Here is a 16880-nt window from a genome sequence, read left to right on the forward strand (position 1 = left end):
ATGGTAAAGGTTAAGTTTCTCCCTTTGGACAAAAAAGAAACAAAGTAAGAAGGACTTTGTTAAATGGCACTGTAAGTAGATAGCAAAGTCTCTCTCTGCTTGAGATACATATTTGAAAGCTGGTAGCTTTAAATGTAAGATATAGTAAAAATGTCACTGATACCTTCACTTCTTAGTTAAATCTTACCTTTGCTTTTTAAACTCTCTCTCATTATTCAAATTAAAAGTGATTTCTCTGTTCCTGCTGCTGGCCTAAACCTTGTGCATGCAAATGAAGAAAGAAACCTGTTCTCACTTCAGTCTCTTGTGGTCTGTGTATTCCCCACTTGGTTACAAATAACCTCTTTTCTAGGAACTCTTCCTAAAGCTGAAGACTAGCAACTTTTCTGGCATGTTTTTTCCTTTTGAATTAACAATTCTGAAACTTTCCTTTTTAGGAGCTATTGCCAACAGTGGAAATTATCTTCTGCTTCAGAATCTTTCCTGTATGGGAGGATGATGGGTGCTGTCCATGTGAATTTGTATGTGCAAATGATGCCTGATGATAACCATTCGCTTTGACTTGGAAGTCTTCTGTTTATTATGTCAGAACAGCCTTTCCTACAATCTAGAGAACATAGCTCTGCAAGAGCTGGGTCAAAGACTTTTCATACTTTGCCTGACTTCAACATTCATTTCTGTTGTATGCGTGCCAGTCTTTGCACGTTAAAATGATTAGTATTAAGCAAGCTGAGGACAAGAAATGCAACATAAGAGATCGGAGCATTTAACCCTTATGTGCTTTTAGTTGGGATTTCCCTCTCCATGACTTCAGTATTTTTCTTCCAAAACAGTTATGATTTGCAACAATGCTCACAGTCTTCCTTTGCTTTGTACTGCTTGTCTTTTTCATTATATGGTTTCATGTTGGATCCTTTTTGATTTGTTCCCATCATTTAGCTCGTCGCTCCCAGCTCAGTCCTCTGGACAGTAGCGTAATCAGTCGCCTCCTCGCCCCCACACAGGCCTCCTTAGCTAGGAGTAAAAGTGCTGCTACATTATCGGCTGATGGACAAGATCCCTCAGGTAACAGGAGGGCAGCAAAGCCTGAAAGTTTTATGCAGTTGCTCTTCAAGCAAGAATTTACATGATAGTCACTGTGTTACACTTCAGTATGAATCAGACAGTTAATATATGATTATGTATAATATTACTTATCCAGTATTGTCTTTGGTCAGTAGTAACCAATTCATATGCAGTGTTGCATGTTTATTTGACAAAGTCATAGAATAATACTGGCTTTTAAACTCCAGTGTCAGTTTACTTGTTCTGCAGAGAAACAGATGCTGGTGTTCGTTTTGGATTTTGTGCTTTGTTGTTTTTTTTTTAACTGACAGAGATCTGCATTTGGGTGTACCCTCAAATGAATCTGAGACTTACTGGTCAGAGAACAGTGCTAGGAAATGAAAGGGGAAAAACCCAAACAAATATATAATTTCAAAGGAGGCTGAAAGGAATAAGTACAAAGCCTAAATTTCTTTAGGGGGAGAAACTCTTGTAGGAACATGAAAAAGGGGTTATCTTACTATTAAGTGCAGGGTGCCCTGAGCCGGCTTTCCTCAGGCTGATTGTAGTAGAGGCATACTAGAATGAGAAGATACTGTAGAGAAACCCTGGCTGGCTCAAGCAAATTCATATTTGTCCAGACTGAGCTGATAAGCCCATGCTGTGGCCTAACTTAGTACTAGCACAGGAATCTGTATCGTGGGCAAGCCCTAGCTGCTTCCCACATGTCTTGCAATTGTTATCGGTTATAAGAATGGCCCAGTAAATGCATATCTGGAACCAATGTGGAGTCCTTTCTCCTCTCTTACCTTACAACTTGCATTCCAGTTCTGCTTGTTTCCTCTTAAGTATGTTCTTCCATCTTTTTTTTTTTTTTTTTTAATGCCACTTGGTCCTTGTTGGTAGTGGTGACATTTCTACAGTTCTCCCCCTGCGTAATGATCAGTTTTTACTTTTTTGGTTTGCAGTCAGCAGTCATATTTTTGCACACCTATCTATGTGCCACTTTTATTTTACCATGAATATTTCAGTTAATGTCATGTGGGGAAATACCATCTTTTTCACTGTCACTGACAGCATGTGACTTACTATTGCTGAATTAAAGGCAACTTTTACATTTTTATCAGTTTACTTATAAGTACTTGCTTCATGTCAGTAGAAACATTACCTGTGCTTTAGCACAAACTATGCACAAACAGAATGCAGTTCTCCTTGCACAAATGCTGTAAATATAAAAATAAAATGTATTTTCCATAAAGTTACAAAATTAAGTGCTGACATCTGTCACAATTTAGTCAGACTATAGGAAAATCGAATACCTAGTTTCAGAAGTAGATTTTTACATCTATGTATGCTTATCCATCTATTATTATGTTAGTGAAAAAAGTAATTAGAAGATACAATTTCTTTCAATATCTTATATGTGAAGAGAATGACACTTCAGGTAGGAAAGGTATTTTAGTTTAACAGTTGACCTTTTTCTCTTGATGGGTTTCTTTTACACCACCTATTTTGTTTTGCTAATGTGGATAAAGGGCACACATAGATAGTAATAAAGGAGTCAGAGAGGGAAAGTAGAGTAAAATAATGTTGCACAAGTGCTTATTTCACAAGAAAAGTTTATAAAGTAATGCTCAGATTCCTAATGTAATGCTGCTTTATAACTGCTCTTTAAAAAGAAGAAAGATTTCCTCCTTGAATATGGGGGAAACACGCTTAAAATTTGAACCTGTCATGGAGAACTTGTAAAGAAAGATGCTAAGCCATTAAAACTGAAGTATTTGTGATTAGATGCAGCTTGACTAAAATTAAAGTAACACTGGTGTATTGGAAATTTAGATGTCATTTGGAAAAGCATTTTATTTTTATCTATTCCAGACTGCTGCTTTCAAAATGGTTTTATTCTTGGTGCTGTTGCTTCCAAAGTACTAATCGTGTGGTGGTGGTGTCTGTGTCCGTGACCGATTGCAATGTGCGCTGCCTGTGGTGTTTCTCTGTATGGTTTCTAACACACAACAATCTTTCTTTCTCTCCTTTCTCCCTCTTCTTTTTTTTTCCTGTTCTTACGCTGTGCACTTGGTTCTTGTTTTGTCTTGTCAAATTCCTAACTTTTATAGAATCTCACCTCTGTCCTCGTTCAGCTTCAGCCAGTTCCATCAGTTCCCCAGTCCCAACTCCTAAAGTGCCCGTGCGCAGTCGTAGCATCGACAGGTTGAAGTCCTCTGTATCTTCATCTGATGCAAGTTCACCAGATTCAACCCAGGTTTGTTGAAGATCCACAGGAGTTAGGTTTGTATTAAGCGGGGAGGTTGGAACAGCTTGGGATGGGATCCTGTTTCAACAGTTCACTTGCTTATTGAAACATTCAATAGCATTTGCTTGAAAAACACAGCACTGAAATCAAATTGGGATTTTATGGTCCTTGATCCCTCTGGTATCTTAAAGGCATGCTGTTTGCTGCTTATGGTTCCCAAAGTTTAATTTAGGTAACATATTGACTGGGTCTATATTTTGGAACATAAAGGAAATATAAATTACATCTTGTTCAGAAGTTGTATGTTTGTTGTGGTAGCAGCTCCTTTGTCTGTAAAGTATTCTAGAGAGTGAGCATTACTTTGTTTTTATGTATCTTAGAAATCAGAAACAGAAAAACCGTCCCCAGGTTCCGGTTTAAGATGCCCTCCCTCGCCATCTGTGTCTGCCCGTAGAAGATCCCCTTCTCCTGCTAATTTGGTGAAGCGTCCTCCATCACCTTCTACCATTAGGTATGCGTCTAGGTTAAATACCTTCTTTTATTCAGAAGAAAATGAAGGCTGCTTCCAGCCTCAGACGACCGTGCTGTTAGCACATGGATGACCTACGCTATGCCATGTTGATACACATAAGGACTTTGCTTTTGAACTTATTTCTCTTTTCCACACTGGGGCTGCAGCCCTTACTTGAACCTTTGTCTCTTTTGTGCAGACAAAATACACCCTGCTTTTCTGTCCAGTCTGTGCGCTAAAACAGACAGGAAGTATGCAAGCTTCTGAATAAGATGATCTGCCTGTATTTTCGTAGTTTCTTGGATTGGAATCACAGGGTTCATCCTTGATGTGGAGTAAATGGAGGTCTGTGCTAGCAGACCTGTTTTGATGTTAGCCCACAAGTAGCAAGTCCAGGTGCCCAGGGTATTTTGGAATCCTGTATTTGAGTTTTATGAGGAAGGCACCAGTAGTTTGTGCGTGGATTTATTTTTAAAAGTGAGGTACGTAATGTAAACTAAACAAAGTAGACTGCTATCCTCAGTTTTGCATGTTTGAGGTTTTTGGTGTTAGCCCTGAAAAGTATTTTTTTATTTCAACAGACAAAAGACTCGTCCACCTTCACCTAGTGTGTCAAAACAAAGGCCACCATCTCCTACTCCAGTCTCTAAACCGGCACCCATCCAACGTCCACCTCTCACGCCAGGTGTTATAAACATTACCAAAAAGAAAACTGAAGCAGAGAGCAAACCAAAGGATAAGAGCACAGAAGGAACAGGACAAGAACAAGGTGCTTCACCAGCCTTGGACAGGGATGCGGTAGCAGCTAGCACAAAGACCAAAGAAGGTGAGTATTTCTCAGTGACTGACGCACTCTTATTCAAGACATCTCCAGTGTGTGCTAGGACTGGTGAAATAATTCATCTGTGAGGCAGACCACTGGAGAGTAGAGCACTGTAAAGCAGATGATGTTCATTGCTGATTATTTATACAAGAATTTTACGTTGTGTGACTTTTGGGTATGGATTTTAGTGCAATAGTCCGTTTATTTGACTTGAACATTTAAGTCCAGAGCTTTCAATATTACTGTTTGTACTGCAATTTTAGGAAAAGCAAAAATCCTGTTTGCCTTTTGGACTTCAGGCACGCTGGCTGAGATAGCTACTAGTTTAGCTTTGCAAAGTCAATAGTTAAACTATGCAAAGGTCTTTCAGTCCAGCTGGTAGTTCTTAAAATCGCTTGTGTAGGGACCTGCTTGGAGGAAGAAATCAGCTATTAGTCCATCACAGTCTGAGCGCCAGCTTTCACAAAGCTAGAAAGTTGCGTCAGTCTTGATTCCAGTGAATGTATAATCATTGCTGCCTCAGGAAAAAGCAGTGAGTTCACGGGTCACACTGAGACGTTATCTTGGTAGATTGAGAGCCATATACCGGATAAGCAATTAGTCTCCCAGTCCTTTTCATCGTGCTAAATAAGCACAGCCTCTGTCCCTCTTACTGGAAGAATGCCATCTGCCATCTCCAGAACAGAATCTGGGAGAGGCTTCTGATGAGGTCTGGCAGGCACTTCTCTGTGGAGAAGGACTTAGGAGAAACTTAACAGGAAAAGGGAGGGATCTCTGGAGTTTAAACTGCAGCCAATGGGCAGTACTGAGGGTGAAAATCCTTCAGATGCAAGGTAAGTGGGAACCTATGCTTGATGACCGTTACTGCATGTACAGTTCCTGTTGTGCATTCCTCAGCTGGCTTAGTTGTCTGTGATTTCTGAGGCTCTCCCTGATCCTACCCAGTGTTGGATGTGAAATAGTCGCCTGAAGAACTCATTTATGGTACAGTTCTTTGAGCATATATTCCTGTAGAAGGAAGCCTGGATGTTGTAGTCCAGTGTGGATGTCTGTATGAAGTTGCACATCCATCTTCAGTGTCATGTCATTCATCTTTGCAGTCAGAATGTCCATCCCTTGATGTGCTACATTACTGCGATAAATGCCTTGCATGCCTTAGAAGGGGCGTAATCAATTGTAATCAATGTCATCACTTGGTTGAAACCTCCATAACAACATGTCCTATTTCTGTATCTTCCAGTTGTTCTGGAACAAGAACACTTGTCCTTGCTCCTTGGATGCCCCACCTGTCTCCTCTCCACACTGACTTCTGGAACTGTATTAACCCAGTTTATTTGTTTCCATTTTAGTTTATTGATAATGTCCAATCTAGTTGTCTTTGGAGCAGATCACGATGGCTGTGGGTGAAGCTCCTTTTCTTTGACACGTACAAGATAAGGAAATAGTGGCCGTGAGGCAAAATCTTTGTTCTTAAAAAGTTGATGTCAGTTTTCAAGGCAACTTTGATTTTACACATCTGTTCACCCTGTGGGTTGGGGCAATGCTGTATTCCAGACAGCTTCTGAAGTCAAAGTGCATCAGTGAACGGCATGCGGCAAATCAGTCTCTAGGTCTTGTAGGTTCAACCTAATTTCGGCTTTGTGCACTTGTATCTTTATACCATCTCTTCTCCCTCAAAATAAACTTGATTGCCTGTTGCTGACAAACAGCAATCAAGTTTTTGTCTTGTTTTTTGTGTCTTCCTGCTAAAATATATTGTTCTGCAGTAAATGACTTTCTATTTTTCAGTGACTTGGAGCAGTTGTCATTTCTGGCAGCAGCCTTTCGCAGCTTCTCCAAGAATTAAAAGGCTTGTTTCAACTTAAAGCATAAGAAGTGCTCCTTCATGAGCTCTCACCTTATGCATGCTGATAGGTAATAAACTACCATGGAGCCTCACTTTTTTGTATCTGGGTAGTGAAGGCTTTGGAATATGATTCCTAAATTAATTATGAATAAATGACTTTCCTTGAAACGTGTTGGAATCTTCCCTCCATCCAACTAATACTACAACACAAGTGTGTTTGTGTTCTTGCTGTCAAACAGGACAATAACAGTCCACTGTTAGGAACTGACACCAGCTTCTCCTCACATAGAGAAGAATATTACACAAATCTGCTACCTTAAAAAAAAAAAATAGATAAATGGGAGAAAAGGAGGAGGTTCGACTTCCACCTCTTCACAAGTTGCAGATCTTCTACATCCTTCCTACTCAGCTGGCAACCAAATATTGCTGAAGAGGAACTGCCTAAAGGCAGTCTGTGTTCGTAATGGCTGCAGGTATCTTAATAGTGCCTCTTTGCTCTTAAGCCACAGGCTAGAATTAAATAAGGCCAACAGATCAGCTGTCAGTCCTGTATTTTATTGCATTTTACAATTGTTCGGAGACATTTCTCCTGCCTGTTTCCCTCTTTCCCCTTCCATCACAAAAAGGTTCTTTGAGAAGACGACAGTTCTTATCAGGAACAACAGTGGGAGTACAAGAAAAACGAGGCTGAGTATAAAACGCTGGAAGAATCTTCTTAAGGCATGTTAGCAATCATGTTTGGAAGTGCCACGTCCTGCCCTATGGAAATAAACTGCACAAGGGGTGCATGGAGATGAAGGCAGTATTGAATTAAGCATATGGGAAACATTGGTAAAGCTTCAAAAGTGAAAATGCCATGGGAGGATCCCCCATAGACTTGAGATCTTTTACCCTCTCTTTTGTTTTTATGCCCCTTGCTCTTTCCATATCTGAGGGGGGAAAATAGAGTGAACTGGACATTACATGTCAACCAGTTTTGATAGGACTGAAATTCCAGTCTGCTGCATTGTTCACTGTGCAAGTGCGTAATAGAAGATGGCCTCTGCTGTAAAAAGTGACTAGTCTAAACGGGCAAGACACTCAAGTGGTAGAGGAGAAGAGAGGCATTTTGATTTTTTCATGGTTGTATACTGGCAACAGTGAATGAAACCTCCCACCTTTTCTTTATAAAAAAATTGCAGAATATAGGAAAAAAAGCATTTGGTACATGCAAGTCTCAAGTAGGTGGAGCCTGCTAATGGTTCTTATGACTGCAAAGGACTGATCTTTCCTGCTCAAGGAAGAGGGGGAGGAAGAGGAGAACCACTTTTGACTGAGTTCAAGTTTGGAAGTGTTGTGGCTGATTCTTGTATCACCATGACTGCATTTTTGCCCAAATCAGAAGCAATGTGTGTCCTGGGGAGGTGCTGCTTTTTCAGCATTGGATATATCTAAATTTTAGAAAGTTTTTCTGTGAGTGCACTCCATGTTTTTCCTGGGACTGCAAGAACAATTTCTGTGCACAAAATGCTGCCATGATTCAGCTGCTATGGGTGTACTCTGTGTAATGCCCTACAGCTGCAGGTAGTGATTACGTGTCCATGGGGCTTAAGCAGCTTTTCAGGTATTAAAGTTCCTAATGACAGCATTGTGTTTTGAATGAATTTGTCTTTAGGTCAGAAGCAAAATAACTGATGAAACCCTGATGTCATTGTTCATTAAATTACCTTGGCTTGAAGGTTAATTTATAATAGTTAAGCAAACATGTATGTGTTGATTTGTGAAATACTAAAAAGAAGAAAGGCAGGTCCTCACTTACATTATGCTACTATTTGCTCTACTGACACCAACAGCTAATTCTCTGAATATTCAGATGATCTCTAGCCACATTCAAACAGTAATATTTCTAGAGAGTGGGAATAACTGATAAAAATCAGAATTCTTTCAATATATATTGAGAGCAACTAGACGGCAAGGGTGTTTTTTCCCTAATGTTAATTCATAACTTATAATAATTAAAATATATATAAAATTGACAATATTTAATTTATAGTATCTCTGATCATAACACCAGGCAGGACATGAAACAAACTGCAGGACTGTACAAATATCCACTAACCTGGTGGCTGGAGCTGTTTCGATTGCCATGAAAATTGGGAAATTTATTTGTTGCTAAAATGTGTAGAAATATGGTATTACTGAAGTCATTAGTATGTGCCTTCAGGGCCAGATAACATGGTGATTATTTGCACCCTAAGATAAAATAAATACAAGGCATGAATGTTAATGTTATGAAATAAGAGAAATTAAAAAAATTACTATTTCCTCATTAGGGTCATGTGCGTTCAGTTGTATCAGAAGGAAGTTAAGTGTATTTCCTAAAACAGTATCTTTTTCAATTTTCTTTTAAGTGTTTTTAAATGTTAAAGAATAAATGTGTCTTTTTAAAAATATGTTTTTAAGTACTATGGTAATTGGTGAATACCTTTAACTGTATCATCTGGAATATGGCTGGATCAGTGTAGTTTAAATAAGTTGTTACTATTTCAGTGTCAGTGAGATATCGTGGTTCTGCATCTCTTTAGCACTCCCCTTTGGCTCTTGTGGGCCTTTAGATACAGGGTGTACTTCCTGAGTGATGAAGCACTGATGAAAAGATAGTGGGTCAGTTGGCCTAAAGAAAAATCTCATCTCACAGTGATAAGTCTTTCTTAATTTTAGGTTACTGGGAGTTTTTAACAGCAATTTCTTTTAACCTTTGCAGAATCAGGTAGCAAAACAGTAGCAGGGACCACCACAGCTGAAGAAGCTGCTAAAATTTTGGCAGAGAAACGACGTCTAGCACGGGAGCAAAGAGAGCGTGAAGACCAAGAAAGAATTCAGAGACAGGAAGAGGAAAGGTAACAATTCAGGAGAAGGAAGGGATGCTTTCAGTTATGGGGTGTGGTTATCATGAAATAGTCAACCTCTGTATATTAAAATTCCCTTTGATGAACTCAGTCAGTGGTTTGATGTACTTTAAGTCTCACATTAGTGATCCTGAATCTGGATCAGAAATGTTGTAGCCAAGTAATTCAAAGCGATAAATTGCTATACATTTGCTTCACTGCATAGCAGTTGTTAAAAATAATTAACTTTGTGCTGACTAACTTTATTCCAGGTTAGGGCTCACTTGTCTGTGCCATCAGATTTGTTGTGTACGTCCACATGATTTGACAGCATACACCTCCAGAATACCTGGAATTTGGACTATAGAAGAAATAGGCTTTTCGAAAATCCAACTAAATTTATGTTTGACAGTGACCGAAAGCTTCATTCATGTCATGGATGCAAGTGGCATTTATTGAATAGTTGTCACTTAATCCAGTTCTCAATCAAACATTCCATTATTGGAGCAACCTGCCTCGGCCTTGACTTAATCAGCAAAGAACATTTATGTATTCATAGATAGCTTCTTCCAAGTTACTCTGCTTTTTCCTTTGACGGGTCTGGATGGTGGCATTTGTAATTCCACACCAGAAATTAGCTTTAAGCAGTTATTCTGTGATTGGATTTTCTTGCTTTCCTAGTCTGTCTTGTGCATGCACAGGTTTAAAGAAATAAATATTCAGGTGGTAATCTGTATCTTGGAAACACTAGAATCAGAGAAGAAGAAATGGCCAAGAGAGCAATTGAGGAAAAAGCACGACGGGAGGAGGAGCTCCGCAAACAGGAGGAAGAAAAGAGACTGGCTTATGAAGAACAACAACGACAAGCTGAAGAAGAGAGGATCCGCAGAGAACAGGAAGAGCAGGAAAAACTTGCAGAGCTTCAACACCAGGTCTGCTTATCTGTAGGCTCCAACTGTGTTTTTGAGGGGGTTGTCTTTGATTTTCTTTCACAGAACATTCCTCACAAATCAGGAATGAGGCAAAGCAGTTCATCCTGTCCGAGATGGATTTGAGAATGTCTTGAAGTCCTTTCCTTGCCCTAGTCTATGTGGGAGATTTTTGTTTTGGGTTGGGTTGGGTTGGTTTTTTTTTTTCAACATTTGATGAATTTAAGTGTGGGGCAGAAGCAGATTTTTTTTTTTTTTTTTGAGCCACCTGGGATGGTATTTTGGATATGTAAAATATTTGTACTGAGCCCACTTTACCAGCTTACTGCTGTGGATTATAAGGAGGTGGTCTGTCTGGAAAGCCATCTGGCTTGCTCTGATTCCTTTAAAAGAAAGATTGGTAGTGGTTCCCCGTCTGCTTTTCTGGTTGCTAAATAGCCTTCCACAGCTAATACGTGTACCTTTACAAAGGCATCCTTCTAACTGGAGGGAGCTGTTTTTCAGAAAGTGGACTTTCTTTAAATGAAATTAATTTTGAAAATTAAAGCAGTTTTACAATGAACTTCTTCGTGTTTGAAGAGCTGTATCTTACAGATAGCATTGACATATCTGAGTGTTTCTTTAGAAGCTTGTTTATAACAATTATTCAGAGTGTTAACTATGCTTCTGTCTTCTTTCCAGTCATACTGGAAAAGATTTTCCAGTGTAGAAGGAACAGAAGATGCTCAGCACCAAGTATCTTGGTAGTAATACCTGACTGCCAAGATTTTTAAGTTAACCTTGCTGCATTTAGAATTTAATTGCTGTCTTGTTACTTTATAAATTATCCTTCCTAGACAAATCTTCAACCTGAAGTATAGTTTGAACCCTGAGCAGCTCAACAACATCCAGAACCTTGGCATAATGACAATATAGCCACACACATCATTTTTCTTTTCAGATCAGTTTCTGAATGTCATAGTAATATATATTTCATGTCAGTAGCTGGGTAATTGGCATTTAGCTGCAATGTATGGTAATATTAAATAGTGACTGTCTGATGTTCCTGTCTGTGTTGTATCAGAATCTCTGTAACAGCTCTGCTTTTAACCCTTGGGAATGAGTTGTGCACTGGGTGCTCTCTTCTTTCTTTATTTTCAGAGAGAAGAAGCTGAAGCAAAAGCTCAAGAAGAGGCCGAAAGACAGCGACTGGAAAGAGAGAGAATTATGCAGCAAAATATGCAGGAAAGGCTTGAAAGGAAAAAGGTATGCTGTTTTGAAAGCAGAGAAGTTTCTCAGCCTAAAGTAGTGGTGGAGGTGTTAAACCGAATGGGCAAACTGTCTTGGATGTATTTAAATAGTACTGTGTTCTTTAAAAAAAGCCAGCTCTGGCTTGTGAGCTTTAAAAACGGTGAAAAAAGTAGTAAATGTATGAAATAAAAATATATTATGATTGATGAAAATATAAAATAAAATTAAATAAAATGAAAATTTAAAGCTCTGTATGTCATTGCAAATATTTTCCCTGTTTTAACAGAGAATTGAGGAAATAATGAAAAGAACACGAAAATCGGATCAAAATGAATCCAAGGTACTTGTTTGGATCTGTATAACAACAGAATAGGCCTTTCCCAGAGAAGGCTTTGCCTTGTATCCTCTCTTCTTCTGTTACCCTTACACAAACTGGCTTCCACATGAAGTGCAAAGGTCTGGTGCACCAGAATAATTTTCAGTAGCTTCCCATTGCACACATTCTTCTGCTTTGCTTGTTCTGACCAGAAGTCTTTGATGCATTTTTGTTCAAGGCATATAGAAATAATGTGATCTGGTGTTATTGCTTGCAGATGGGTTAAAAAAACCCTGGTTAGTAATGGATTTTATTTTTTTTTAAATACGCATTCTGCTGGGGCTATTTTTCCACAGAAAACTTAAATTCCTGGCTTCATCTGTTTGCTTAAAGCAAATCTTGGATGCATCTTGGATCACTACAGTAAACAGGATGTATTTCTCTTAATGTAGTGACCTAAAGTTTGTGGTAAATTACGCATATTATATTGAGGAGTAGTCTGTCTTCTCTGAACATCCAAAGACCCAACTCTTTATATAGCTGAAAAATCAATCAATATTTGGCACACATCTTGGAAAAATGAGGGGGAAGGAACTGCAGAATAGTTCATAGGTAGGAGATGGAAGTGGGTCCCCACATTCGTTTCCAGACTCTGGCTCAGCAGAGCATGTGTTGCTGGGTGACCCGATTGTCTGTTAGCCTCTGGACTAGTGTGGCCTTACCTGCTGGGCACATAGTAGTCCTGCACGGGAGCTGTGATTGAACCATTTGTGAAACGCTAGACAGTAGCAAGTTATTCTGAATAACACTCTGGCAATTCAGTTGCAGAATGAAGGGAAGTCTGTCTCCGAGGCTATCGAGGGAGAGGATATTGAAGAGGAGGAAGAGTTGGGTCTTGAGAAGACTGATCAACCAGGTAAGGAAACTTGATGAGTCAGGTCTAAGTGACAGTCAGTGTCTCAGTGAGGTTTAAGCATTGTTAAAAATGTTACTCACTTAACACTGGGATGGTGTGAGACACAATTCCAGAAAGGCCAGGGAGGCTCTCTGCTTGAACAGAGTAGATCATTGCCTGTTCCATAACGCAGGAGACAGGCATAATGATTAAATGCAAAAATTATTTGAGTGTGAAATGCAGGCAGCAGGCTTTCATTTTACAGGTGTATTTTTAAAGATGGTGTATTTTTAAAGATGGAAAACAAATTTCATGTTGTTATAGGCAGCTTGTCTATTGAGAAATTATTCTATCAAAGCCAAGTGCCTTGAGTTTTGGCTATGAAAGGTCATTTTGGCACTTGTATTTTATTCATTTAGAATAACAGTTCTGTTGCTGAAGCTCGCTTTCTTTCTTTTTTCCCCCTACATTCAGGAAAGCTAAATGGCATTGACTTACCCCAGGAAGTCAAGGCAGAGGGTTGTTTAGAGACTGCGCAGAGCTTGATCTCTGCAGAGTCTGAGGAACAAGATGTGTCAGCGTTGAAGGCCAGTGAAGTATTTATGAATGGAGGCGATTTGAAAAGTGACGAGGGGTCTCTGCTTGTTACTGAATTAAAGGATTCCAGGTGAGTCTGTGTACGTGGCTGCTTTACTGTCAGAGCAGTTATCCATCACAGGAGAAATCCCTCTCTGTGTTTAAATTAAATTTAGTGCTGTATGTAGCGTTGCATCAAATTTTGCACCCCGCTAGCTTTGTGGTATTTCTCTGGCTTGCTCCAGGCATGTCAGTTTACTGCTTCATGCAGAGGCAGTTAGTTCAGGAGAATTGTTTGTTTAGATGGCACCATGTTAACAGTACTGGCTTTGCTAAGTGAGACACATAGCCAGCAACTAGTGTTACTCATAAAGAACAGCATGAGCTTGAAATCTTTTCTCTTGAAATGGCTAGTGGTTCTTTTCCTTAACAGAACATTAAACAAGAGGGAGGGGAACAACACTGAAAAGGAAGAATAACCTCCAGAAAGCTCTAGAACAGTTTCAGTTGCGCTGAAACACCAGATACAACACAAAAGCCTCTCTTAATGGGAAATTTTTTTTAGTATTTCAAATTTTATCTTTTTGAACATAAAGCATTTCCATCTACTACTGGAAAATCTGTCCTCTCATGCTTGTTCCATGTGCTCATCTAAATGCTAATGATTTAGATATGACATTGTGAACTCTTTTTTTAAAGTGATGATAAATTCTTCTCATTCTTCCAGTGATGGAATATAAAGACATTTTCATGAGTTTCTTAAGAATGAATGAAGATTGATCACTCTGATTTGGGTTTAGATTTTGAATCTGTTTTAAATAGTGCTAGTCCTCTGTCGCTCAATTTTGTGTTTTGAAAGTCTTAACTGGAAAGAAAAAAGGAAAAATGCACGCTACTAGAATAGGATTTTAATCATGGAATCTTTAAGGTTGGAAAAGACCTCTAAGATCATCAAGTCCAACCATCAACCCAACACCACCATGTCTACTACACCATGTCCCAAATTGCCATGTCTACATGGTTTTTGAACACTTCCAGGGATGGTGACTCCACCACCTCTCTGGGCAGCCTATTCCAATGCCTGACCACTCTTTCGGTGAAGAAATGGTTCAGGCTTTAAACTTGTTGCTTTCTTATATCAAGTCTCTGGAGCCAGACCTTACCTGAGAGCTGTTAGTGTGGTAAAAAGTTGGTATATGTTGGTGAGTCGTTCTTCCCCATTGGCTCTTGGAGAGGAGATCCTGTGTGGCAGCTGGAGGGGCTTGTCTGGGAATGCCCTTCAGGATACTCAGTGCTTTGCAAAGTACTCAGACTGCTAATGGGCTCTCCTGTAATGAATCTAAAGGTTAAACATCCACAAATTGTAATGCAAGTATCCATTCTTCTTTTTCTAGCCATCCTGCAAAAGAAATGGTTATCGATGACTCAGTGAAGTTGGGTGTTAATGAAGCTGATCATACAATTGGACTTACTCAGAATCTTAATGGAAAATCTGATTCATGGACTTTTGAGGAGTTTATCGACATTGGAGTACATTCCAAGTCAACCAAACTGAGCTCAGACAGCATCTCTGCTGGTAACTGTAATCAAAACTTGAATGATGCTGCTACAATACCTTCTAGTCCCAAATTGGCTTTTGAGGAAGATGGTGCAGTGAATACATTGACCAAACCTATAGACGCTTCATCAGGTAATCCAAGCTGATTTCCCTGTCTGTCTCTTCCTCCGACTAGATAATTAACTTCCTTGCATTTTACTCTCCTTGCCTTAACTTCAGCTTCTTACTTTGAAGGCACTTTTTCCAATGTGTAGATGAGAGGGAAAGCTTTCTTCATTGCTTGTAACTTGCGTTCTGTCAAAAGGACTCGCCAAGTGATGCCTTTGTAGGGACTTACTCTAGACAGCAGCTAAGGCCCAACATTAAGGCTCTTCCAAAGACACAGCTGAGCCCCTGTGAAGCTTCTGTATCTCCTACCAGCACAGAATGCCATCCGTTGCATTTTTAGGCTTCTAAGATGTCTTAAATGGCACATGTTACTTTTGAAGATACTAACAGTTTCAAAAGTGTCTGATGTAACTCTACAGACAAGACCTTTCCACTCCTAGGCATGTTCTGTAACTTTTTGATGCTGACCTGCATGGTCTTACAAGGTCTCTTCAGGCTCTGGCAAGGTATTAGCTGTCCTCTCTACTTACTGTAGCATAGTCTTTCACTTCACTGAGGGGAGTACCACCAACCTTAAATTTCATAGATGGTTGTGTTACATTTTGGGAGGAGTAATAAAGCTGCACACACAATATTCTGAATTTTCTGAAATAAGCAGGGCTGCATCTGAAGCCACATGTACTTGAGAAGCCAAACCCTGATGCAGTACACATAGTGTGTCAGAGGGGCTTCAGTAAGCTAGTTTAGATAAGACTAAACGTCTCTGGTGTTGGAGCTAAACCCCAAATGGACGTACTCACAGCAGGAGATCTCTTTCCATGAGATAAATGACTGCGTGAACAGTTGAAATGAATGGTAGTGGAAAAAACAAGACTTGCTCTCCACATTTTCTTTAAGTGATGTGTAGCACTTTTTTTGATTAAAGTGTAGCACTTTTCTAGACTGAACTGTTTCCTAAGTCTCCTCTGTCACTCTGCGTCTTGTGAATTTTAGTCCCATGGACAAACAGCCTTACTGAGACCTTCCTTGAGGCCATGACTAAGTGAGCCATGGGAATAGAAGGATTTAATGGGATGCTGCTGATCACATTTTGTTCTGATCAAAAGCATTAACTTTGCAGTGAATAAAGTGTTGCTTTTTAATTTTGAATTTGAAAATGGTTAGACATAATATGGTTTAAGAATTACATATGTAACTTTGAGAACTGATATTTGTATATAAAAAAGGAAAAGCTACTGCGCTGATTTTGGACCGTAAGTAACCAAGTGGCTCTGTGCTCACTCCCTGGATGTAGGCTCTGACAGCGATGATAGACGTACGTGGCCTACACACAGTTATGATGGTTAAATGTTTTCTTCTCTTTGCTCTTTGGACAGAACTGTGAACACTAGAGACCTGGAAATAATCTGATTGCACTTCAGTAATCCAGTGTTTTATCAAGTACCGAAGGCCTTGTTTTGAAAAGCTGCTTGTTTACCTTTATCCATCTTCAAGTTTGCAAAAAAACACCAGGGGAGGGATGACAAACTTCTAGATTTGCACCTTGAAACGTTTCAGGGAAACTATTGTGCAGATGTTCCTTTTACATTCTTTTAGCTAATTGTTAGATAAGATTTCCTTGTTCAAATATCACTTGTTTCCCTTTTACAGACTTTACAGTAACCTATTTGAGTCTTTTTTTTTTAATTTTTTTTATTTTCACATCAGTATCATGAACAGCAGTTTGCCACTGGAGGCTCCCCAGTTAGCTACTGGACAGATTCTGCATATTCCTAAAATGGCACTTGATGACTTGAAAGACTCATTCAGTGTGTGTTAAAGTTGAACTCCCTTTGTAACATTCTAGACAAATGCTGTTATTGGTGGTTCATGGGCTGTTTAAAAACGCAAAACTGGAATATCTTCGATTTTGAATGGAGAAGG

General features: G+C 39.4%; 1 protein-coding gene across 1 annotated transcript in view; it reads left to right on the forward strand.

Annotated features, from left to right (window-relative positions):
* The window catches only part of MAP7D3 (MAP7 domain containing 3), a 45827-nt gene extending 29932 nt beyond the window's left edge, over window positions 1-15895 (forward strand). Inside the window, exons 10-20 of the mRNA XM_054839005.1 lie at window positions 940-1065; window positions 3162-3307; window positions 3679-3809; window positions 4391-4635; window positions 9222-9357; window positions 10097-10277; window positions 11415-11519; window positions 11791-11844; window positions 12643-12736; window positions 13190-13382; window positions 14686-15895. Coding sequence (XP_054694980.1) covers window positions 940-1065; window positions 3162-3307; window positions 3679-3809; window positions 4391-4635; window positions 9222-9357; window positions 10097-10277; window positions 11415-11519; window positions 11791-11844; window positions 12643-12736; window positions 13190-13382; window positions 14686-14995 — 1721 coding nt within the window. The 3' untranslated portion in view covers window positions 14996-15895. The remainder of the gene's footprint in view (window positions 1-939; window positions 1066-3161; window positions 3308-3678; window positions 3810-4390; window positions 4636-9221; window positions 9358-10096; window positions 10278-11414; window positions 11520-11790; window positions 11845-12642; window positions 12737-13189; window positions 13383-14685) is intronic.
* Window positions 15896-16880: the final 985 nt, after the last annotated feature.

The sequence above is a fragment of the Grus americana genome, chromosome 12 (assembly GCF_028858705.1).
Source record: "Grus americana isolate bGruAme1 chromosome 12, bGruAme1.mat, whole genome shotgun sequence".
NCBI lineage: Eukaryota > Metazoa > Chordata > Aves > Gruiformes > Gruidae > Grus > Grus americana.